General features: G+C 57.9%; 3 protein-coding genes across 3 annotated transcripts; all 3 read left to right on the top strand.

The window, feature by feature from the left end:
- Window positions 1-1,053: 1,053 nt before the first annotated feature.
- HOXA10 (homeobox A10) lies at window positions 1,054-8,988 on the top strand. The gene is given in 15 exon segments (XM_049781724.1): window positions 1,054-1,149; window positions 1,151-1,470; window positions 1,472-2,016; window positions 3,188-3,369; window positions 3,371-3,473; window positions 3,591-3,664; window positions 5,356-5,446; window positions 5,539-5,673; window positions 5,741-5,935; window positions 6,046-6,061; window positions 6,217-6,289; window positions 6,845-6,951; window positions 8,242-8,373; window positions 8,626-8,830; window positions 8,914-8,988. Coding segments are annotated over 15 exon segments (2,349 nt in total).
- A 1,184-nt stretch (window positions 8,989-10,172) lies between these two features.
- On the top strand, window positions 10,173-12,099 carry HOXA9 (homeobox A9). The gene is made up of 2 exons (XM_049782006.1): window positions 10,173-10,752; window positions 11,861-12,099. Exons 1-2 carry the CDS (start codon window positions 10,173-10,175, stop codon window positions 12,097-12,099), a joined length of 819 nt encoding a protein of 272 aa, XP_049637963.1.
- Window positions 12,100-18,902: 6,803 nt separating this feature from the next.
- HOXA7 (homeobox A7) lies at window positions 18,903-20,672 on the top strand. Its single transcript, XM_049782008.1, has 2 exons — window positions 18,903-19,357; window positions 20,344-20,672. Exons 1-2 carry the CDS (start codon window positions 18,979-18,981, stop codon window positions 20,670-20,672), a joined length of 708 nt encoding a protein of 235 aa, XP_049637965.1. The 5' UTR covers window positions 18,903-18,978.
- Window positions 20,673-23,410: the final 2,738 nt, after the last annotated feature.

The following is a 23,410-nucleotide window of genomic DNA, read 5'->3' as shown; positions in this document are numbered from 1 at the left end:
AATGAGGGCTGCCCCGTCCTGGCTCAGCAGGGGAGGGCGGGAGGGGAGGGGATGGAGGGGCAGAATGCGGTGACACCGGTGCTAGTCACAGCCCCTGCGAGCGTGTGAATGCCAAGGCTAAAGGGCACCTACAAACGGTTGTCCTGGGTACTTGGGCTGAACCGCACTGCGAGCCTTCCTTTGCTTCATCCAGGTCTTCTGCTGCAAAGAAGCCCGAGATGAATCTTTGGAAATCAAGGTTTCCTTTGCTGCAGGGCAGCAGGGCGCGGGGGTGCGCGGACCTGCCTCTAGTCTGCAAATAAGGGTGTCTTGCAGTCAAGCTTGCTTGTGGGCTCCCCATCTCCCGGTGCCCGGTCGGCGGACGGGAGCTGCAGAGGCGAACCAGGTGAGCTGTCTGAGTGAGGCCAAGAAGAAGCCTGAGACCCTCACGGACAAGGTGGGGGGGAGTAGGAGGACCGAGAGGGCAGAGCGCCTCAATTTGGACGGGCTCTGTGCTGCGTGCAGGGAAGAGGGAAAGAAGGGGGAGACAGTGTCCAGCTTGGAGGCCGGTCTGAATATTGGGCCGGTCTGAATTTCGGGTGCTCGAGGGTTCCAGGAGCGCCGAGTTCCAAGGCTGTGCCTTTGGCGGAGCTGGCGACCCCGGCTCGGCTCTCATTTCCCGGGGGGCCGATTCCCTAGCAGGGACGGAGCACCCACGGAGGCCAGGGGGTGCTCACCATAAACACCCCACTTGTTAACTGCGCGGGGGGGCCCTCAGGTGAAGACTCAGGTCCTGGGGTGGGCGGGGCGAGGGCCGGGGCCTGCCCCCCCCCCCGCTAGGCTGCACTGAGGCCGCGGTGGGTGCCGAGGCGCGGGCGTGCGTCTCTCTGCCCATCAATACAGATTACATATTTATATCAATCGCGGGCCCGGAGGGCGCCCTCGGCGAGCTGCCCCGCGCCTACGAAACCAAACTGGGAGTGGTCGCGCGGAATCCCGAGCTCGGGATTGGCTGCGGGCGCCCGCCGCGGTGCGGGGGGATCGCTCATCGTATTCAGCATGTTTGCACAAGAAATGTCAGCCAGAAAGGGCTATCTGCTGCCTTCGCCAAATTATCCCACAACAATGTCATGCTCGGAGAGCCCCGCCGCGAACTCCTTTCTGGTCGAACTCGCTTATCAGCTCCGGCAGAGGCGAGGCTGGCGGCGGCGGCGGCGGCGCGGGGGGCGGCGCGGGGGGCGGCGGCGGCAGCTACTATGCGCACGGCGGGGTCTACCTGCCGCCGGCCGCCGACCTGCCCTACGGGCTGCAGAGCTGCGGGCTCTTCCCCGCGCTGGGCGGCAAGCGCAACGAGGCGGCCGCATCGCCGGGCGGCGGCGGCGGCGGCGGGGGCGGCGGGGGCCTGGGGCCCGGGGCGCAGGGCTATGCGCCCGCGCCCCTAGACCTGTGGCTGGACGCGCCCCGATCGTGCCGCATGGAGCCGCCGGACGGGGCCGCCGCCGCCCCCGCCGCCGCCGCCGCAGCGCCCGCCCGCAGCCACCGCGTGCGCCTTCGCGCAGAACATCAAGGAGGAGAGCTCGTACTGCCTCTACGACTCGACGGACAAGTGCCCCAAAGCCTCGGCCGGCGCCGACCTGGCCCCCTTCCCGCGGGGCCCGCCGCCCGACGGCTGCGCCCTGGGCAGCTCCGGCGGGGTCCCGGTGCCCGGCTACTTTCGCCTCTCGCAGGCCTACGGCACGGCCAAGGGCTACGGCGGCGGCGGCGGCGGCGGCGCGCAGCCGCTCGGCGCCGGCCCGTTCCCCGCGCAGCCCCCGGGACGCGGCTTCGACCCGCAGCCCGCGCTCGCCTCCGGCTCGGCCGAGGACGCCCGCAAGGAGCGAGCCCTCGACTCGCCGCCGCCCCCCACGCTGCCCTGCGCCGGTGGCAGCGGCGGCTCGCAGGGAGACGAGGAGGCGCACGCGTCGTCCTCGGCGGCCGAGGAGCTCTCCCCGGCCCCGTCCGAGAGCAGCAAAGCCTCGCCCGATAAGGACTCCCTGGGTAAGCCGGGGCGCGCACCAGGGCCGCAGGCAGGCAGTCCCCCCGAAGGAAGGGGTCGCGCGCGCGCGGAGCCCGGAGTCAGTCGGCGGAGCCGCCCCGCCGGCCTTGGCCCCGGCCGCTGCAGGCAGCTTGACCTTGTGAACTTGCTTTTTAATATCGAGGCGTGGGAGCGCAGTCAAAAATTCACGTCCGGCTTAGCGCCCCGCGCACCACACCACTGCCCTCCGCTCTGGCCACCCGTCCACCCCCGATCGGGCAGGGCAGGCCCCCTGCTTGGATGCACCCAGCTCTGTCTGTAGCCAGAGCACCCCAATCGTGGTCTGGGCCCAGCCCGGGAGGCGAAGCGCTGCCCACGCGGGGGGGTAGGGGGGGAGGAAGAGGGAGGGAAAGTGGCTCGCCCGCAGATAGCGCGGATGTTTGTAAGGCATCCAAAATAAGCAGACGCCAGCACCAATAAATAAGCCCATTAACTGGCGAAGTTCGAGTTTACGATCCCCCCCCCCGCCCCGCTTTTTTCAAAGTAGCTGGAGGGGCGGGAATTCTCCCTGCGGGGAGAAGTGACGGCAAATTCGGGCCCCAACGCTCAGACCCGGGGCTGAGTGGGACGGAGCTCAACAGCCCTGAATGGGAACGCTCAAACCAGGGCTCCATGGCCCCCCAATCCATTTTGAGACTGCCCTTGGGTCCCAAAGACTCCTTTACTCCCTCTTTACAAAGACCTTGCACAGCTGGAGGAGAGACTTCTGGCCTGTGTGCCCCCTTCCCCCCCCCCCAAGTAAGCACTCCTTGCCCCCTGCCTGGGTGGCTGCAGGAAATGCTTGTCCTCCTTGGACTGAGAAGCTAGGAAAGGCGTTAAGTTCAAGATATACAGCCCTCCCTGCCAGGCCCTGCTACCGGCGCCTGAAAGCTTTGTGCTAAAACAGGTGTCTAAGGGAAAAATTGGAGAAAGAGGGGTGAGTTAGGAGCCAGTCAGGAGGCAGACCTCGGGCCCACTCGGTCACATACCTACCATGCGGGGAAGTGCTCCTGCTGGGCCAGCTAAAAGAGGCATGAGCCTGGCCCAGTGGTGGTGGGCGCCCCGCAGCTGGCAGAGACCTGCCCCGCTTTCTCCCTCCTGCAGCCTGCAGGGCCTCGCTCTAACCTTGGTTCTCTTGGTTCTCTTCAATGCCAGGCAATTCTAAAGGCGAAAACGCTGCCAACTGGCTCACGGCAAAGAGCGGCCGGAAGAAGCGCTGCCCCTATACCAAGCACCAGACACTGGAGCTGGAGAAGGAATTTCTGTTCAACATGTACCTTACTCGCGAGCGGCGCCTAGAGATCAGCCGCAGCGTCCACCTCACGGACAGACAAGTTGAAAATCTGGTTTCAGAATCGGAGGATGAAACTGAAGAAAATGAACCGGGAGAATAGGATCCGGGAGCTTACAGCCAACTTTAATTTTCCTGATGAAGCTCCAGGCAATGCCGGGCTGTTTTGTTTTGTTGGTATTTCATTTTTGGGTTTTGTTTTATTTTTAAATCCCGCTTCCAGAGAGCTGGTTCCCCTCCTTGTGTCTCCCTGCGGCCTCTGCCCAGGAACTCCACCTGTGCCCGAGCGTCCCTCCTTCCACATTCGCCATCTCGCTGGCCATTACATCTGTGCAGGGCTGGTTTGTTCTGACTTTTTCTGTTTCTTTGTTTGCTCAGTGTTGGTTTATATGTTGTCTTCTGGGGGGAAAAAGCCATATCATGCTGAAATTCTATAGAGTTTGTTCTAAGTGTCAAGTGGTGGTCAGGATGGTTTACTGTTTTGGGGTTCCCCTGCTGGCAAAGGCCCCTGTTCTCGCCAGTGGAGCTGGTTTCCCGGTGGGGGGGCAGAGAGGGGGACCTCAGCAAACCTAGCTGGCAGGCTGAGTGAGGTTCCTTTGTAGGCGCTGAGGTGTCTGGCCTGAGGTCAATGGTGCAGGGAGCCGAGATCAGGCAAGCCTGCCTGCCTCGAGCGATGGCTGTGTTTAATCAGGAAACACAGGCCCCTGGCTTTCTTTCTCCTTTCTTCCTTGGCAAAGAGAAGGGCTGATAGGTATGGTCATCCAGGTTGGCAAAAGGGCTTGGCTTTGGCTGATTGGAAATGGAAAAAATCAAGCGAGTCAAATTATTTTTCCCTTCCTCTGAAAGTCATCCAGCTTCAAGAGGAAAATACAAAATAAAAATAAAAGAGAAGGACCAGGAAAAGGACGTTTCTCTTCCAGTTTGTGTAAGGTCTTACATTTTGAGACTAAATTATTTCATTTGCCCCTGAATCTCCCTATCTTCCAACGATAGAGAACATAATGGAGTTTTATTTGTACATGCGGATTGAGTGAATATTTTGTCATTAAATAATTGTTACCAAAGGTAACACGCGACAAGCACACCACAATTCTCCCAATCTTGTGGAGTATTTTGTTGTTGTTGGTTTATTTCTTTATCCTTTTTTCTTTCTTTTTCTTTCTTTTTTTAACTTTCCAAAATTCAAGGAAGCCTAGGAGGGCTGGGCAAGAGGAACAGATTAGAAAAGGGAGACATTGTTTGGGTTTCCTTTATACTGTGAAGTTACATGCATAAAAGGGTGAAACCTGTAGGTGCAGAAAAAAATATAAGTACAAATCTGTATAAAAGTCTATTATTATGAAAAAATTGCCATCTTGTTTTATGCAAATGCATTCTATCATTATTATAAATGTTAGTTCTAGTTCTATTTACTTCTAATCTTAAATCAGAATAAATTAATATTGTAATGCTGCTGTGCGTGGAAAAAAGACGATGTTTATGTTCTTATAGAAGAATAAAAGCTGTGGAATGAAGCTTTTAAATTTTACCTCATTTTTTTGACTTCTTATCTTTACCTTCCTTCCACTTTATTCCGTCCACCACTTTTACAACAGGAGGACTCCCCGCGCCCCCTGCAATTACTTTAGGCATCTATTTAAATATTACCTAGACGGTCGTAATTTGTCTGGGCCCTATAGCCCTGGTGCCTTAAGGTTTGTCGGCTTTTGTTCAGTTTTATGACTTGCTAGTATATCTGGATTGTGGCTGTCTTGGACCAGTGGTTTCAGTTGAGAGGGAGCTGCATAGACAGAGGAAGCTTAAACAGGATTTCTTTCGGGAACCCCGGAAGGATTGCAGAGGCCCATCGTTTTGTGGGTCCCCTGGTCTTAGAGGACCCCCAGCTGAGGAGCCCGGAGCCAGCTAGATCACAGCGAGCCCCTAGCGTCCACTGCGCTGATTCGGTAGAGACCTGGGCCTGGTTGCATGCATCCTCAACCCCGCAGGACCCCAACCCCCCAGCCCGTCTTCCCGACTCGGCCTCCCCCTCCAGGACGCCCTCCGCGGGGCCACGCGTTTCCTGCACGCGGGGGGGGGGTGCCGGCAAGGGGAGGGGGCGCGGGAGCGCGCGCCCCGGCGGGCTGGCGGGCGGGGAGGAAGAGAGGGGGAGAGCGAGCGAGCGAGCGAGCGAGCGAGAGCCCAGCGGCAGGGAGCGAGCGCGGGAGGCCACGACCAGACCGGGAGCCCAGTTCGGGGCGCTTCCTGAGCTCCCGCAGCAGCTCCCGGGCCGCGGCAGCTCGGAGCCGGCTCTCCGCGCTGCGGGACGCGGGGAAGGCAGCGTGCGCCGAGTTCCTCTCGCTGGTGCCCCGCTGTCGCCTCCTCTCCACGTCCCCGCTCTCCTCTGCTTCCCTCCCGCCCTCCCTCCGTCTCCCACCTAGGTTTACCTTGCCGGGGCCGGGGCTTTGCCCGCCGGGATGCCCTAACGGAATGGCAGGCGGGGTCGCGGAGTGGCGCGGGGCCGGGGCCGGGGCCGGGGCCGGGCGCGGCGCGGTCTGCTCCGGGGTTTTGCTCCGCGGCGTCGGCGAAGGTGGCGGCGCAGTGGCGGCGGCGGCAAGCGGCGGCGGCGGCGGCGGGTGAGGCCACCCCGCGCGGGCAGCACAGAACTGGTCGGTGATTTAGGTAGTTTCCTGTTGTTGGGATCCACCTTTCTCTCGACAGCACGACACTGCCTTCATTACTTCAGTTGAAATCGTCTGCAGGTACCCATGCGATCGTGGGGCCCGGCCGGGAGGGCTAGCTGGGCCCGGGGAATGCCAGGCTGTCTCCGGCCCAGTTATCCCGGGCCCGGCCTCTTTCTCAGCGCCCTGCCAGGCTGCTGGCCTCGTGCTCCCACTCCCACCTGGCCCTTGAGCAGGTACGGTCAGGTTAGCTGCGCCCAAGCGGACCAGGGGGGCGTGGTAGGAATTCTGGGCCCCGGGCCATTCAAGGTCAGGGGCGCAGACTCTAGCCCAGGCCTCCTCTGTCCCAGGCCTGCGCCTGGCTGGCTGGCTGGCTGGAACCCATCCTTTCTTTTGTAAGATTGCAAAACCCACCGATCCCTGTGCAAGCAGACCTTCTTCTGGGTGGACCTGTGGGCTAAGCTATGAGACCAGCGCTGACAGGGCCTAGAGTCCTGGCCTTGTCACTAACCTTCCTCCCTAGAAGTGCCTCTGCCCCTGGGCATTGCTTCTGACTCATTCCTTCCTTCCTCTGGCCTTCGCTCCTTCCTTCCTCTTTCTCCAAACCCTTCTTTTCTTTACTCCTTTCCTTTCCTTTTCTTTCCTTTCCTTTCCTTTCCTTTTCTTTTTCTTTCCTCTCCAGTCTCGGCGTGTCTCTTTATTTTTATTTTTATTATCATTTTTTTTTTTTTATCTCTGTGGCCTTCTCTTTTCCCCAACCTACCTCCCATGCTCCCCTCTTGGACCCAGGGCAGGCTGGGGGGAGGGTGGCTTATTTTTCCTCTGCCCATTTAACCCGTGTAGGATGACTGTTGGGGCTTGTAGGCCCAGCCTGGCGAGCTGAGTCGCAGCTCAGACAAGGCCTCGGTTACGATCACGACCAGGTGGCGGTGGCCTTTCGTGCTGGGTCGACCAGGTGGCGGTGGCCTTTCGTGCTGGGTTTACTTGGCCGTTCGGCTATAGCAACCAAATGGGGCTGGTGAGGGGGCGCCGGAGCGTCTGCATAGGCCCTCCTAGAGGGCTCTGAGTCCTTCACCAGCCTCACTGGGATCCTGCCAGCCTGGAGTGGTAGAGCGGGGGCCCTGCACTCAGGAAGTTTCTCTGTGCTCCCAGGCCTGTGGGTCCAACCCAGGTTTTGACCGAGATAAGGGCCCAGATTAGGGTCCAGATTAGCTGCTGGCAGACCAGTCGCTTCTGGTTACATAGCAATACAGGCGTCCTTGTAGGGGTGAGTTCCCGGACCAAGGACTCTTCCCAGGGCAGGGACAGGAAATTCAGATCCCAGCCCCTTTGGAGCACAAACTTGAGCCTTTGTTCCACTGTGAGACAGTTCTCCTTCCCAGGCACAAAACCAAACTCCAGCTGCCCCTACCCCCCAACACACACACACACACACACACACACACACACACACACACACACACTGTCTGGGGCCTGCAGCTCTGGCCCCCAAGCCAGCCCTTCCTGGCCCCCTGTGGGCAGCTGTTCGGGGTAGGAAGAGTTTCCATTGCTCAGACTTGCAGAGGTGCCTCTGCTCTCTTTTGTGCCAGTTTCTCCACCTGGATCCGAATCTTGGATTTGTTGAAAAGGTCAAGATTTTCAGAACCAGGAAGGGAGAAGGGGCAGTTTGTAATGGCTCTCATTTACAAAATAAATTTTTATGCACAGGCAACTCCTTTCACTTCTGAAATAAAAGCGGACTCCAGAACACGGATATTTTTTTCTCCAAGCCTCTGAGCTGGCGACTTTGTCAGTTTTATGAATTCCTCCTTTTCCTAATAGTCTCTGGTCATAATTGTTTAGTACTTACCGCCTGCTATTTAAATAGGAACCTTCCTATTTGGGGTTGGGAGGAAAGTATTTGAAATGAAGGCTATTTGAAAACAAAAGCAAATTTAAAATTTTTATTAAAATATATATACGACTAATATTTAGTGTCTTCTCTGGGTCCACACGTGGAAAAAGGCAACCAGGCATGTCCAGTTCGTTTGCAGACAATTACCATTAAGTGATAAGGTTTCCTCCTTGGTTCAATTTCTTAATGAAAATTTCAGAAGCTTTAGGACACTTTAGAAGGGGTGGAGCTGGCTTGGAGGAATTTACCGGGAAAGGGAATAATAATGGGGGACAGTGGAGGTTGCGAAGTCCACGGGACAGCCCGTCGGAGTTCATTGTGTCTAAGACTTTCCTTCCCCTCCCCCCCCGTCCCTGCCATGGAAAAGGCCTGTGAAAGGGGAGATGCAGTCCTGCTCTCATTCTGACATTGGGGTTCTCCGCAACTCCACTGCTGAGGATAAAGGCCCAAAAGACCTGGAAACCCCGAGACTGCCGCCCGCTCGCCCCGCACTGCCAGGGTAGTGGGCTAATGAGAAACACACTCCCGAAGCACAGTGTCCCCACGTGAATTTAATTACCCCGTTTGCAGGACCCGAGGCTTTCTGGTGCGACCGAGAGCGGGGGATTTCTTCCAATTAACCGAATAGACACGGCCTTGCACTCACTCTTGGAAGGGCCAGAGCAAGGCCTCTTCCAGCCGGCCAAGCTGAGAGTGGGACGAGAGTCAAGGCAGGGCGCCTTGCCCTCGCCCCTCCCAGCGCCCCTTTCAGCCCTGGCCTTGAGCCGCTGCTGCCGGATCTGGGCCCTCCTGGTCTCCGCGGAGTGGTCGGACAGAGACGGGGGGGGGGGGCCGCGCTGGGACCCCACGACGTGTCGGGCAAAGGCAGGCGGGCGGCCAGGAGCCCCGAAGAACTCTCAACTGGGCCCGATGGCGCCGAGCTGCTGTCGCTCTGGTGCAGGGCCTTCCCGCCGCTAGTGGGGTCCCAGGCCCGGCAGGGCAGTCTATATCCGCAGTGGAGTTGGTGGCCTTCCCATGCGTGCCGTCTGGCGCTCCTAAGGCATCCCAGGGCCTCCGGGGCTCGCGGGACAGTGAACTCAGCGTCCAGATAGACCCGGGCTTCCTTGGTGCCTAGTGTCCAGACTAGGTTGGGACTCCAGAGCTGTGCCCGTAGGCTGGGGTTCGATGCGGGCCCGCCAGCTCCTGCAACCGGTCTCCAGGACGACTGGCTGCTCCCCTTGGGGCCATCTCTGAAGTCCAGGGCTCATCGGAGAATTGGGGGCTCTTGCCGGGCACCCCTCGCTTCCAGTAGGGCGGGCTCCAGGGGCCGGGACAGGCGACAGGCGCTGCCCGCTCTGCTGCCCGTGAGCTCTCACTGGGGCGCAGGCGGCTCCGTTTGTCTTGGGACGGACTCTGGTTGATCTGGTTGAATTTGACTTTTTGAGACTGGCTGGGGGTAAACTCGCATCTCCTGGGACTGCAAGGGATTATTTACAGGGGGGCCGCCAACCAAACACAACAGTCCAATTTAACCTTTCCAAGTCCTCGTAAATTTTTACAGCTGGAGCCACGGCCCGCCAGGCAAACGGAATCTGTCAATGTGAGTGGTTCCCAACTTCCCCGCCGCCTGTGTGGCTCCTGAAACAATCACTCCTTATGAAATATCATAAATATAGATTTAAATACAGTAGAGCGACCATGCGATTGGACTGACCCCTTTCTTTCTTTCTTTCTTTCTTTCTTTCTTTTTTTTAATGGCTTCAATTATTGTCTAATTTTATGTGAGGGGCTCCGCTGGCTGGCCGCATTCGCACGCGGGGGGCCCCTGCGCCTGGCTGATGGCGTGATTAATTGTGATATAAAATAGTCCGCTTAAGAAGTGTGTCTATGTGTGTGTGTGTGTGTGTGTGTGTGTGTGTGTGTGTGTGTGTGTCTGCTGGTGGCGGTGGGAGGGGAAAGGAGAGGGGAGGGAGCACCGAGGCAAGGCCAGATTTGATCTTTTAATCGTCGTCGGCCACAATTAAAACAAACCCGAGCCTGGCGCTGCGCTCCCGCGCGCGATCCCTTTGCATAAAAACATATGGCTTTTGCTATAAAAATTATGACTGCAAAACACCGGGCCATTAATAGCGTGCGGAGTGATTTACGCGTTATTGTTCTGCCGGGCGGGCACGTGACGCGCGCGGCCAATGGGGGCGCAGGCGCCGGCAACTTATTAGGTGACTGTACTTCCCCCCGATGCCACCAAGTTGCTTCATGAAATCTGCAGTTTCATAATTGCCACGGGCCGGGCCGGGCCGGGCAGGCGCGGGCACAGCGATGGCCACCACCGGGGCCCTGGGCAACTACTACGTGGACTCCTTCTTGCTGGGCGCCGAGGCCGTGGACGAGCTGGGCGCCGGCCGCTACGCGCCGGGGGCCCTGGGCCAGCCCCCCCGGCAGGCCGCGGCGGCGCTGGCCGAGCACCCCGACTTCAGCCCTTGCAGCTTCCAGTCCAAGGCCGCGGTGTTCGGCGCCTCGTGGAACCCGGTGCACGCGGCGGGCGCCAACGCGGCGTTCCACCACCACCACCACCACCACCACCACCCCTATGCGCACCCCCAGGCGCCCGTGGCCGCGGCGGCGCCGGACGGCAGGTACATGCGCTCCTGGCTGGAGCCCACGCCCGGCGCGCTCTCTTTCCCGGGCTTGCCCTCCAGCCGGCCTTATGGCATTAAACCTGAACCGCTGCCGGCCAGAAGGGGTGACTGTCCCACGCTTGACACGCACACTCTGTCCCTGACTGACTATGCTTGTGGTTCTCCTCCAGTTGATAGAGAAAAACAGCCCGGCGAAGGCGCCTTCTCCGAAAACAATGCTGAGAGTGAGAGCGGCGGAGACAAGCCCCCCATCGACCCCAGTAAGTGCCTCCTCCCTCCACCTCGGCCGCCCGCCGCCTCCACGCCGGCCACCTGGATCTGCGGCCCGCCAGCTTTGCTCTGGAGCCCGCCCGCCTTCGCCTGGTCTCTCCGCACCGGGAGCCTCCGGAGCAGAGGCCCGAGAGAGAGAGAGAGAGAGCCAACCGTGGATGGATGTTTGGGACACCACCAACGGGGCCCCCACCCAAGTCCAGAGAGCCGTGGCCGAGCTGGGCCCTCGCGGGGCGCAGAGGGGGAAGGGAGCCGAGCCGAGGCGGCTGCAGCCAGAGGGCGGGGCGGGATCCTCCGGCCCCTCGCCTTGGCTGCAGGAGGGAGACCCGGACCCGGACACTTCGGGCCGTTCTTCGAAAGCAGCTCTGCTGAGTCTTTCGTGTGCCGATAAGGGGCAACAACCGCAGCAGCCTCGTCCCAGCCTGACTCACTCTGTGGCCGAGCAGGAGACAGAGGCCGGGTCCCTCCATTTCTTGCTCTCAGTCAGTGGCAACGTCAATCCTGCAATCCAGCCCCTAGAAGGCTGCGGGGCGACCGGGCCACCAGGGACCCTCTGCCAGATTATTTAAAGAAAAAAAAAAAAAAAAACCTGGAGAAGCCCTGGGCTGGCGGGCAGGGCGCCCATTTCCTTGGGAGCCTCCTCCGCCCCTGTGGCCTTGGGGAGAATAAGGAGGGGGTGGGGAATAGAAGGACCTTAAGGGAGGGCAGACGCAGACAAGCAGAAAAAGGGAGAAAGGCAAGATTAATCTTGCTGTAGGGTTCCACCCTCATCCCACGCGCGCGCACTGGAGCCGGTGCCAAGTTTCACTCTTTCCACAGAGTGGAAAGTGGGAGGAAGAAGAGGTGGGGACAGGAGGACAGAGAGGGAAGAAGGAGGGCCTCGCAGGGGAGGGGACATCTTTACTGCATGCAATTGTTAGTGACCTACACTGCACGTTGGTCTGCTAGGATTCCATTGTGTCCGAGGCTCGGCTGCCTTCCCTGCCCCATTCAGCGGCATCCAGCACTTTGGCTGAAGATCCCAGGAGGTTCCCTCACCCCAGGAGAGAAGGGGCGGCTATTTTCCAGCTAAAATTACTGTCTCTCTCACCCTCGCAGGTAACCCTGCTGCCAACTGGCTGCACGCACGCTCAACTCGCAAGAAGCGCTGCCCTTATACCAAACACCAAACGCTGGAACTGGAGAAGGAGTTTCTGTTCAACATGTACCTCACCAGGGACCGCAGGTACGAGGTGGCCCGGCTGCTCAACCTCACTGAGAGGCAGGTCAAGATCTGGTTCCAGAACCGCAGGATGAAAATGAAGAAAATCAACAAGGACCGGGCCAAGGACGAATGACGGGCCAGAGGCCCGCGGCAGGGGTGGTGATGGTGGGGAGAAGCTCATATGGAAAGAAAGAGATCGAGCGAGCTAGAAAGAGAGGCCTTCCTCCTTTCTCCTCCTCTCCTCTTCCTTCTCCCCTTCCTTCTCTCTCTCTCTCTCTCTCTCCCTTCCCCACTCCCAGCACAAAGCGACTCCAACCTCAGGCCTCCTTTCTGGGGACAGTCCCTGGGCCTGATTTCCTTGGCCTCCCGCATGGACGGCGGAGGTATTGTAAGCTTCCATTTTACCTAAGATGACAGAAACAAAAAGGGCATTGGTGCTGATGGTTCGGTGTGCACTCCTTTGTATATACACCTATACATATATCTCTATCTTGGTGGAGGAAATCTACCTGTTCCTGATTAAAAATAAACAAACAAAAAATAAACTACCTTTTTATAATGCACAACTGTCGACGGTGGGGCTGTATAGTTTTTAGTCTGTAGTTAATTTAATTTGCTCTTTGTGTGGCAGTGATCTGCCCAGATACTTGAACACTGTTTTATTGTGGTAATTATGTTTTGTGGCTCAAACTTCTGTGCCGGGGCGATACGCCCATTGTGATTGTGAAAGCTAGATTCAATTTGAACTCAGGTTGTTTATGCGGGAGGAACAGTTGCATAGAGTATAGCTCTGTAGTGGAATATGTCTTCTGTCTATCTAGGCTGTTAACCTTTGATTGTAAACTAGCTATAAGGACTTCCCAATGACACAAACAAACAACAAAATATTTCTTAAAGAAAGGGTTCATTGGGCTGCATCAATTCATGGTTGCCCAGCTTTGAAATGCAGGCATTTTTGTGTCTACATGCTTTCTCTACCTGTCTTGTCCATTGTATATAGAATTCAAACATTTTCAAAAATGTAATCAGACGAGCTCGAATACTGTGTGTTGCACCAAACAGCAAGAAAATTTGGAGCTATACATATGTGCAGAAGGTTTTACTACCTATGGTTTAGGTTTACTTTTAATGGGGGGGGGGAATGAATGCTTCTTGTAACGGGATTAATTTTATTGATAATAAATTATACACTCTGAAAACGCCATTGGGCTACTGTAAATTTGTACCCTTGATGAATCTGGGGTCCCCATCAGGCTGAACATACACTGTATATTTTGCAATAGTTACCTCAAGGCCTACTGACCAAATTGTTGTGTTGAAATGCTATTTAAATTTTTGCCAAATAAAATATATTGATTCTTTTCTATGCTCTGCGGATTACCTCTTTGCACCTTCTTCTGGGGATAGGGGATCCCGGGTAAACTCTCTGGGTGGGGGTGAACGGAACCTCGATTTTGTTTCGGACCGCGGTAGCCGGCCGGCCACCGGCAAGAGCTCTCACCACAGGGTTTGCAGCTGCTCGAGGCGGAGCCCGTAACCCGGGGCGGGAGCAAAGGCCTGGTTCCAGCTTGGGGGGGGGGGCCGAGCCTTCCGAGGGTCTGGGCCGGGGTCTCCACTATCCCAACCAAAAGCAGTGCGAGGCCTCTCTGACTCTTTGGTGCAAAACCCAGGTGCAAGTAAACTCCAAGACGATTCAGGATTTTCCCAGACCAAAGAGAATAAGAGGGCGAGGGGTCGGCGGACCCCTATTTGGGGGCCTAACTTCTCAGAAATCTCCATCAGGGAAACAAGAGCGCAGCCACTACCGCGTCGCCGCCGGACAGACATTTGGGGGACCTTGGGGGCTGTCTAGGGCCTGCGCCCCGGCACTCCAGGGAACTCTGGGCGAGCATCGCGTGTCCCTCCTGAGCTCAAGTCCTAGCAGAGTCCAGGCAACTGAGGAACCACAAACGCCATAAAAGAATATGAGGGCTGTTACGTTTATGGGGTGTAAAAGGCTGCGGGGGAGGGAGAGGGCCGCTGCTTCTGAGGCGTGAGTGCCTTTGAGCTGGGGCTTGGAGGGTTCGTCCCCATCTCCCCCTCTTCTTTCTCCCTACTCCCCGCCAGACACTCCTACCAGTCTCCCTCAAAGCTCTCAGAATTCCCGCGCGTAAAAGGGGAAGCGGGGCGCTGAGGGTGAAGGTGCGTCCCCCGCCCCCAGCCGGCCCGCCAGGCTGGGGACTCAACTCTGTTGTTGCAGACAGAAGGAACTTCAAAGACTGGGCAGCGAGGCCGTGCCATAAAGGCCGGGTCTGCGAACTGTCTGGAATTCGGCCTTAATGAGTTTACAACTGTCCAGCCCCAATTAAGATTTTCCACCAAAGCCCTTTCATTTGTTTGCTCTGTCTGCTGCCGATACAGCGGCTACGGAAACAGCTCTCTTTTATGGGCACTGTGCTCTCGACAGCGTCGGTTCCGGGGCTCCACGCACCCCCCTACACACACCCCGTCCTGCTCACCCAACTCCCCTTCTCCCCCAAACCCCAGGGACTGGGCCTTCGCGGCTTTTGGAGTTGGGTGCGGGAGGCTGTGAACGAAGTTCAGGCCGCGCGACCGGCCGCAGTGCCGCGCCGTGGCCAGCAGATGGCAGTGTGGCTCCACGAAAGAGGCGTCCTCGCCGCCATCTCCCGCAGCCCGGCCGGTGCCAAGTTCCTAAGATGTCGACTCGACGCGAGAAAGATCCGTTTCTGCAGCGGGAGCCGCAGCTTGCAAGGAGCAGCCGGCATCTACTCACGCCCAGCCGGACGCTTGGGCTGGAAAATCTGTGGCCGGGCCTCTGGGATCCGGCCCGCTCCCTCCTGCTTCAGGGTTGTCTGTCTGTCGCCGGGGCAGAAGCGCTGCGGGCCCGCACTGGGCGTCGGGCGACGGGGGCTGAAGGGCTGGAGCCCCCGAACCGGGGACCACTCGAGGGTCACTGGGCCAGCCGGGCCAGGCCGCGGGAGCGAGGCGCACGGAGAACCCAACCGAGCAGCGATGGACCCAACAGCCAAAACCTGCGGCCCCGAACCTGGTGACAACCCCATCCCCAAGGGATGTCCGGGGCAGAGCTTGTGCGTGCCCCCGCTCTCTCCGTTCGGGTTCGGGGCCTGCCGCCGCCCCGGAGGGACCCGACGACGGAGGTTCGGGCGGGCCGCACCCTCGGGCGAGGTGGGATCCACCGGGGGCTTGGCCTCCTCGAATCTATGTCAATAAAATCAAGCGACTAAAAAATGGGCCACAGACACATTCTTGGTGACTGTCTAGTGTGGGTCTGGACACAGATGGGGAACCCTTGGCAAAAACAGCCCTGGACGGTCACTCTCAGCTAGGTGTGGTCTGGAAAAGCTTGGCTCAGGAGGGGAAGGGAGCTTTCCGGCCCTGACCGCTGACTTTCCTGGTCAATGGAGATTTTGAGGGATGCAACGCGTCCTGTTCCCGAAGAGCCAGGGAACCTTGGTTCAGATGCGAGCGAGCGTGCCCCATCACGGATGGATAGCACTCCCCCAGAGCCTTGCAGGTGAGGCTCTCTTAAGGGAATCAGCCCAATGTCCAGAGTGGTTTCTCAAGGGGAAGCATAGGAGAGACCTTGCAGAGCCACCCGGGGAAGCAAGCAACTGAGTCCTGCACCCGCACTCAGCCCGCCCAGGGCGGTGTATTTATTTATTTATTTGGGTTGTGACAGAGCCTGGCCAATCCCACAAAATGTTTACAACCCGCATCTCTGCTCTGTACACACTGTAAACCCGGGGCATTCAGTCGGGGCTGGCACTTCGGCTGGGTGTTTCTCTCTGCTCACTCCCTGCTTTTTCCTCTGTGCGCACACTGTTCCAGACACACACACCTTCTGCCTTATTTCCTTCTCTTCTATACATTATTCTCACCGTCTTCCACTGGAAGAGGGTTTTAAAGCTCAGCCCAAGAGTGAACCGATGGTGCCTGCTTTTGTCCGCAGTTGCTAAACTCCGTATTTGTGTCTCTACAAATAAGGGCCTGCGCTGGCGTGGCTATTAGCACTGAGGGTTGAGGCCGCAGGTAGGTGCAGGCCTTGGTCGCCTCCAGGGCTTGGGGGCTGGAGCCTGGCTCGCCCTTGAGGTGTGGGCGGGTGCCCAGGGAACCACCGCGCTGCAAATCGCCCAAACCAGCAGCTGGGTCTAGGCCACCGGACTCTGAGGCTCTCGTCGGGGATGAACTGTTCCAACAGCATCGGTCCCTAAGCGGATGGAGAGAGCGCGCGGGCTGGATGCAAACACTCCTTCTTTCACAGCCCCGACCAAGGTTTATTTCTCAGTTGAATTTCAGTAATGAATGAACACTTTTTTTTTTTTTTTTTTTTTTTTTAGATAAGGAGAATCAGAGGGAAACGCATTCTGCCTGGAGCCCCGCCGCAGCAGAGCGGTGGGAAATAAATGTCTTTATCTGAGGACCGTGGGGTTGGGAAGAAACCCACATCCTGGCCCTGAGCTGGACAGAGGGAACGTCATTCAGTCGTTTTGAAAATAATAATAGTCATCTTTAACCCAGAGAAATTGTGTTTTCAACACCCAAGAAGTGGGATCAGATTCAAGAAGCCTGGGTAAATGATTTGCTTTGGGATTTTTGTTTGTTTGGTTTTTTATTTGGTTTTGTTTCAAATAAAACCCAAACACCGAAGGCCAAAAAGAGAGGTTTAGAAGCTCTAAGTGAGCTTGAGATGCGGGCCACAGGGCTCTGCAGCCGGCCTGCCAAGCGGGTCAGGATCGCCTTGGCCGAGCAGGGACACCGTCGCCAGACCGCCTGGCTCCGCGCCGGAAGCTCCACAACGCCAGGAGGAGCGAGCCTGGATGCCCGGGCCCTGGAAGCAGACGCCCCGCTTCTCGCCCTGGCCGCTCCCCGCTAGCCCGTGGGGTCGGCGCGCTCCCTCTCCGGAGATACAGCCTGAAGAGCGGTCGCCAGGAGGCCGCTCCAGCCTCGGCGTCCAGACAGACAGAGGCGGCGAGTCTTTTTCTTCCAGTCTTGCTCTGTCACTCGAGCAACAATTTATTGGTTTAAAGTTGTCTAATTCCGCCTCTTTGATCTCGTCTTTTTCTTGCTGGCTTCATCGTCTTTCTTTAATTTTCCTAAAAATTTTGGGGGGGTCTGGACAGAAAAGGAAGCCATTGGGAATATTTGGGGTTCCTTTTCCCTTCCTAGCTGACCCTCTCCAGTCCCCAATCAGGGCAGAAAGGCTTTATCTCCCTAATCCCTTATAGATTGCTCCCCAGGTCTTCCTCTAGGCCTCTTCTAAGAATCTTAGGTGCCAGTTCCCACCTGCCCAGGACAGTCCCCCTTATGCTCTCCCCCGAATTCTCTACTGGTGGGAGCCTGGACTCCACTGCATCTGGGTCTGAACCGGTGCCCTTTGTGCTCCTGAGACCCCTGGAGTGGGTGCACTGAACAGGGGGCGGCCTAAACCCTTCGAACGTGATGGGAAGTGCTTTGTACACGAGAAACCAAACTCTATAATTTAGGAGAGAATTTCCGGGCAATTCCATTGTGAGGTCCGGTTTATGGTGTGCAATCGAGCTGAGCTGTAAAAAGGAGACCGACCTGGCCTCTGTGAGCCAGCGGGCCTGGCTGGGCAGTTTATGAGGCATTCAGGGCTAAAGTGGACCCCCATCACCTTCCCTCCACCCAGCAGTGGGGTGGGCTGCCCAGGCTTTGGTTGGAGCCTGGGAAGGTAAAGCTGCCTGGGCCAGGGGCCCGGTTGTGAGGGAAGGAAAGAAGGGTGTGCCCCATTTTTTCTTCACTTAGGAAAAAAAAATACTGGCAGATATAGGTGGTCAGTTGTGAAGAAGAGTTCCCCAAGGCTACCCAGTTCTTTTGGGGCGATCTACAGGAGAAATGGACATCTGGAATGGGCCACAATCTCTGGCACCCTGCCCTCCCACTCCAGCTCTTCTCCTAACTGGCTAAGGCACGGCACGGACTGCTGCAGACGGCCTGGCACACGCAGAACTGGGGAGCTAGAGTGAAGGTTCACAGAAAAAAGTCCCGGGTCTACTGGTCCCTCGAACGATGCAGTGGCCCGCGGTTCTCGCAAGCTGGAGAGCAACTCAGCCCCCCACTTTCCGCTGCGACAAGTGCCCAGCTTAGGTGCTCAAGTGCCTAAACCTCACTAAGTCTGCGAGGCCCCGCCGAGTCACGGGCAGGGAGGGGAAATGCAAGTTAATAAATCTGTTGGCAAATGAGGCTCATTAATAGATAAATATTTCGCTGCTTCCTTGAGGGCGGATCAACAGTGTGCGGCTGATTAAGGAAAGGAAGCCGCCACTTGGATTTTATTCGAACCACATGGCTTCAGCTTGCCTCGGCGCTCGGGCAGCAGCTAGATAGACCCCGGACAGCCCCATCTGGATGGGGCACCCAGAGGGCCGATGCACCCCCGCCCCAATAGCGGATCTGAACGCGGGGAGACGCGGGCACAGGAGACCTGCCCAGAGACTCGCCCGCGAGGGCCGCAGGGAGCGGGCGGGCAGGAGCTGAGGCGCGCGGGGCTCCTGCAGGGCTCGAACTTGGGAGCCAGGAGGGGTCGATAGGGACCCGCAGGCGGGGCCCGGGGCTAGGTAAAGGGTTGGGGGGGCTGCGCCGAGTCGGCCCTGCGAAGCCCCCGCAGAGCCCGCAGCAGGACGCGTGGCAGGCCGAGCGCTCCCGCGCAAGGAAGGCGCCCGGGCTCCAGGGCCCGAAGGCGGCGGCGGGCCAGCGCGGCGCGCCCGGGGCCGGCTCGTCGCGTCGGTCCCACGTTTGAGCCTCTTCCCCTTCCATTCTAGGCGGCCGCGGTCCCCGCCGAGCAAGACCACCTGTGAGGGCGGCCGAGATTGGCGGAGACGGTCATGTGGGCGGTCACGTGCTGCGGCGAGCTCCGTCCAAAAGAAAATGGGGTTTGGTGTAAATCTGGGGGTGTAATGTTATCATATATCACGCTACCTCGTAAAACCGACACTGAAAGCTGCCGGACAACAAATCACAGGTCAAAATTATGAGTTCTTCGTATTATGTGAACGCGCTTTTTAGCAAATATACGGCGGGGGCTTCTCTGTTCCAAAACGCCGAGCCCACCTCTTGCTCCTTTGCGCCCAACTCGCAGAGAGGCGGCTACGGGCCGGGCGCCGGCGCCTTCGCTTCGGCCGTGCCGGGCTTGTACAATGTCAACAGCCCCCTGTACCAGAGCCCCTTCGCGTCCGGCTACGGGCTGGGGGCCGACGCCTACGGCAACCTGCCCTGCGCGTCCTACGACCAAAACATCCCCGGGCTCTGCGGTGACCTCGCCAAAGGCGCCTGCGACAAGGCGGAGGAGGGCGCGCTGCACGGCCCGGCCGAGGCCAATTTCCGCATCTACCCCTGGATGCGCTCTGCAGGTAGGCGCGGGGCCTGGCCGGGCCGGCGGGCCGGGCGGGCGGGCGGCCGCGGGGGGGCCGGGGCGCGGGGGCCGGGGGCGCCGAGCAAGCCGGCGAGCCGGCGAGCCGGGCGCCCCGGCTGGGAGTCCGCGGCCCCGAGACTCCCGGCGTCGGTCGCCGCCTTTCTGGTTTTAATTAGAGCCGAGGCGCCATGGCGTGGAAGCGCCCACAGCATTGTATGTAAATGAGGCTCATAAAACTTTTTATGGCCCAATTAATGGGTTCGATCCTCGTAAATTTATTTAACTCCATTTGTCTTGGAAATGTAACATTAAGTTTGTTCGTGACGCTCTCTCTTTCCCCCTCGCTCCCCCACTCCCCTTTCTTCCCTCTCCCTCCCTCCCTCCGTTTATCTTGGCTCTGGCCTTTCTTTCTCCGAAGCAGGGACGGTGGGGGGGGGGACACAGCCTGGCCCATCAGGGCCCCTCCAAAGCCCTGGCGCAGGGGCCCATTGGAAGGTGGGGGCACAGGGCTAGGGTCCGGGGGTCCTCTAGGAAAGGCGAGGTTGGGGGTACAGAGCTGCTGGGGAGGGAAGGCGCCCTGGGAAAGCAGGCGCCTGTCTGAGACGGGTACCGCCTCTCCCCAAGCCTGGGGAGGGGAGCTGGGGGCCGGCTCGCCCAGGGCTGAGTGTCCCACTCGCCCAAACTCGATATTTACCATTTCCCTTTGTCAGGAGGAAACAGGACATTGTGGGAGCCTAGCCGGCTGGAAAGGGCAGTTGTAAAGTTGGGGTCGGGAGCCTTCCCTAGCTCCAAAGCAGTCTGCGGGGCTGACACCACCTTTGGGACCCTCCCCTGGCCTGGTGTCCCACAGGCCTCGCTCCAGCTGTTTCCCGGGCATTAGGGGGATACCCTCGTCCTGGTCTGGGGTGGAAGGTGTGGGCTGGGGGTCAGCGGCCTGATTAAAGCCTGTCTGTGTCCCGTCTGTGTCCCCGTGTGTGCACGAAGGGCCCGACAGGAAGCGAGGCCGCCAGACCTACACGCGCTACCAGACGCTGGAGCTAGAGAAGGAGTTCCACTTCAACCGCTACCTGACACGGCGCCGCCGCATCGAGATCGCCCACGCGCTCTGCCTCACCGAGCGCCAGATCAAGATCTGGTTCCAGAACCGCCGCATGAAGTGGAAGAAGGAGCACAAAGACGAGGGGCCCACAGCCGCCACCCCGGCCCCCGAGGGCTCCGCGCCTCCAGCTGCCGCTACTGCCACCCCGGCCACGGACAAGGCCGAGGAGGAAGAGGACGAGGACGAGGAAGAGGACGAGGAAGAGGAGGAATGAGAGGCGCCCAGTTGGGGCTCGGGGCTGCCCTAGAGAGTGGGCAGAAGCGTCTTGAGAGACTCTGATTTTATTGAGGAAAAAAAATAAAGAAAATGTAAAAACAATGTACCCCCATTCCTCACCAGTTTCCCATCTCCCCTTCTACCCAGCTCTCAACTTTTCTGGACCGAGCAGCCGCCTAAACTGGGTTCCTTCCCTGGGGGTCGCTCAGCTTCTTTCCAGGAGACCCTCGACAGATCCTCCCAAGTCCCAGGCCAGCCACCAGCGCTGCTGCGGCTAAAATACTACCTAGCACAGGCCTCTGTGAGAGGCACCCCAAACTACCTAAGGGTCCCGCCCAGTGGGGCTCCACTCGCAGGAAGCCCAGCCTGTCCCAACACTGGCACCCAGTACCCCCCATACCACAGATCCTGACTCACTACTACCTACTCACCCTTCAAACTACCTATTTTGTGCTCGCTGGCTGCTTGCTACCTAAAGTCAGAGCCTCCCCAGCTAGGACCCTGGTCCTTCCCACCAGCTTTCAGGGTCTCTGAGGCTGTGTTGGGAAGTTGCCTGGGGTCCGGGGACCAGGGCATTGGCTACTATTTAAATTGAATAATAATAATAATATATTTATTCCAAAGCATTCTAAGTGCTGCAACCTAGAATTCCCTCCTTCTCTGGCACGGACACCCATCACCCCACATTTGAAGGGGACCATTCCCTAGCTAGCTGCAGACCTTTGGGTTTGCTCTCCCCTTACTGGGGTTGCAAAAGTGCTCCCAGCCTCTCTGTCACCCTCCCCTGGCCCCTGAACCCTCTCCAGCCTCGGTGAATGTGTATGCCCTGACTTTTCTTATTATCACAAATACTGTAAATTTCAACTTCTTTGTGTCATTTATATAGTCTTGGAGCTCATTTGTAAGCCTGTCCTGACTCGGGAAGGATGTGTTACTGGGGTTACTTTGGAGCATGGTGTGTTGTCTTGAGCTAACTGTAGTGGGTGGGGCAGGCAATGCCTTCCCCAGTGTCTGTCACCTCCTACGTCCTGTGTCCCCCCCCCCTTGTCTGTCTTGCCTCTAGCCCAGGTATCCTAGATTGGGTTCCCGGCTTACCCAGCTAACCATGTTTTATGTAACAGAAAAATAAAGATGCTTGGTGACAAAGAAACGTGGACTGTTTTATGGGAGGCGTAGGGAAGAGTGGGGTGAGCTTGGCCTGAAGTGAAGCCATGACTAGGATCTGTGCCTGAGGATGTTAGGGCAAAGACATGAACAGTTAAGCATATCTGAGATAAAGCGTCTGTGGATTGAGGTATTTGCAGGTTTAATTTCTTTGGGTGCCATTTTAAGTGTACCTTTTTAGTGTACCGATACAAAAATTTTGTGCGTAGGGGTGTGTAATTTTACTTGGGTTCATAATTGTACGCACTTAGGTATCCACAACGGAGTGTATATTTGGGGGGGGGGAGTGTGTGTGCATTTGCATGTCTGTGGAAGAGAATTTGGTCCAATTTCTACGTGTGCACAAACATCTCCCAGATTCCAGACCTTCTGATTTCCTGGATAAATTATAGTGGACGAGCCTCCCTAGAAAGATCCCTAAATTCCCTGAGTCCCCAATTGCCCCCTTATTCTAAGTCCGTGGGTTAGGTGGAGAAAAGATTCTTTCCCTGCCTCTGATTCTGTGTGAAATCTGTGTGCCCTGAACCTGGCGCCAGGCAAGGAGGTGAGATTTGAGGTCCCCGCCACCCGCCCCAGAGTCTAGCACTGCTGCTTAGGGCTATATGGAGGGGTACTGGTGGGGCAGGGGCGCCCAGAGCAGGGTTGGGGACCTTGGAGGGGTGTCCGACTATTAGGAAGAATGAGGGGCTGAGAGAAGTGGTCGCTGGTGACTGCTCAGTAGAGCACTGGCTGGCTGGGTGAAGCCGGACCAGATCTCCAGCCTGGGCTGAGTCAGTTTCACTATAAACCTGGCCCAGTGGGTCTGCAGAACTTGCAGCCCCTCAGTCAGGCAGCCTCGGTGGTAAGATGGCGCCGGTGTAAGAGCTGCCTCCTCTTAGTGATGGGGAAAGGGTCATAAATCCGTTGTTGTTTATGAAAATTTACAACTTTGCAATACAACTTTATGAGTTGTTCGGCCCTTCCATTGGCCGCTGTCGGTCATGTGGATGGGAACCGTGAACATGAACTTTTTTATAATTTCCCTTGCGAGAATAGAGCCGCATTCTTTTGCTTCGCTCCATCCTGCCTGCTTCGGAGCTCTCTCTGCCTTCCAGGCCGGATCAGCCTCGCTTTGTCCGGGGTGATGGCGATTGAAGCGAGGCCCCCGCCCAGGCCAGGCCGGTGGCTCCCGCTGGAGGTGGAGCATGTTGGGCTCCCTGAGCCTCGGCGGCCGCTGTACTACTCCCAACCTGGCTAATTTCCTGCGTCCTCTGGCACCGGGAAGCAAGATTCGTCTCCCCCCGGCAGCTCCAGCGACAGCTGTCAGAGGGGCAGAGCAGGAGCTTCTGGAACCTGAAGGTGAGACATGGGGAGACAGGGGCAAAGGTGGTGAGCTGGCAGCGGATGCCCGCGGCGCTGGCAGAGGGTACCCTCTGGAAGAGGACACAAAGTCACCCTGACCCACATCTACCCGTTCACCCACCCCTGCTGCACATTGTATGGCGCATTGTCCCTTCCTCCCCTCCCCGGCTCACCCAGAGCTGTGAATGCCCATCTTCCTGCGGTGGCACAGCACCTTGGCACAGATGCAGG

This window comes from Suncus etruscus, chromosome 10, assembly GCF_024139225.1.
Source record: "Suncus etruscus isolate mSunEtr1 chromosome 10, mSunEtr1.pri.cur, whole genome shotgun sequence".
Lineage (NCBI taxonomy): Eukaryota > Metazoa > Chordata > Mammalia > Eulipotyphla > Soricidae > Suncus > Suncus etruscus.
The sequence above is the reverse complement of the archived record's forward strand: the minus strand, read 5'-3'. Positions and strand labels throughout refer to the sequence as shown.

What these genes read in the sequence shown, in the direction of transcription:
- HOXA9 (XM_049782006.1), top strand. Translation starts at nt 10,173, where the DNA reads ATGGCCACCACCGGGGCCCTGGGCAACTACTACGTGGACTCCTTCTTG. An exon ending in CAAGCCCCCCATCGACCCCA is followed by an intron (nt 10,753 to 11,860) that starts GTAAGTGCCTCC and finishes TCACCCTCGCAG; the next exon opens with GTAACCCTGCTGCCAACTGG.
- HOXA7 (XM_049782008.1), top strand. Translation starts at nt 18,979, where the DNA reads ATGAGTTCTTCGTATTATGTGAACGCGCTTTTTAGCAAATATACGGCG. An exon ending in CCCCTGGATGCGCTCTGCAG is followed by an intron (nt 19,358 to 20,343) that starts GTAGGCGCGGGG and finishes GTGTGCACGAAG; the next exon opens with GGCCCGACAGGAAGCGAGGC.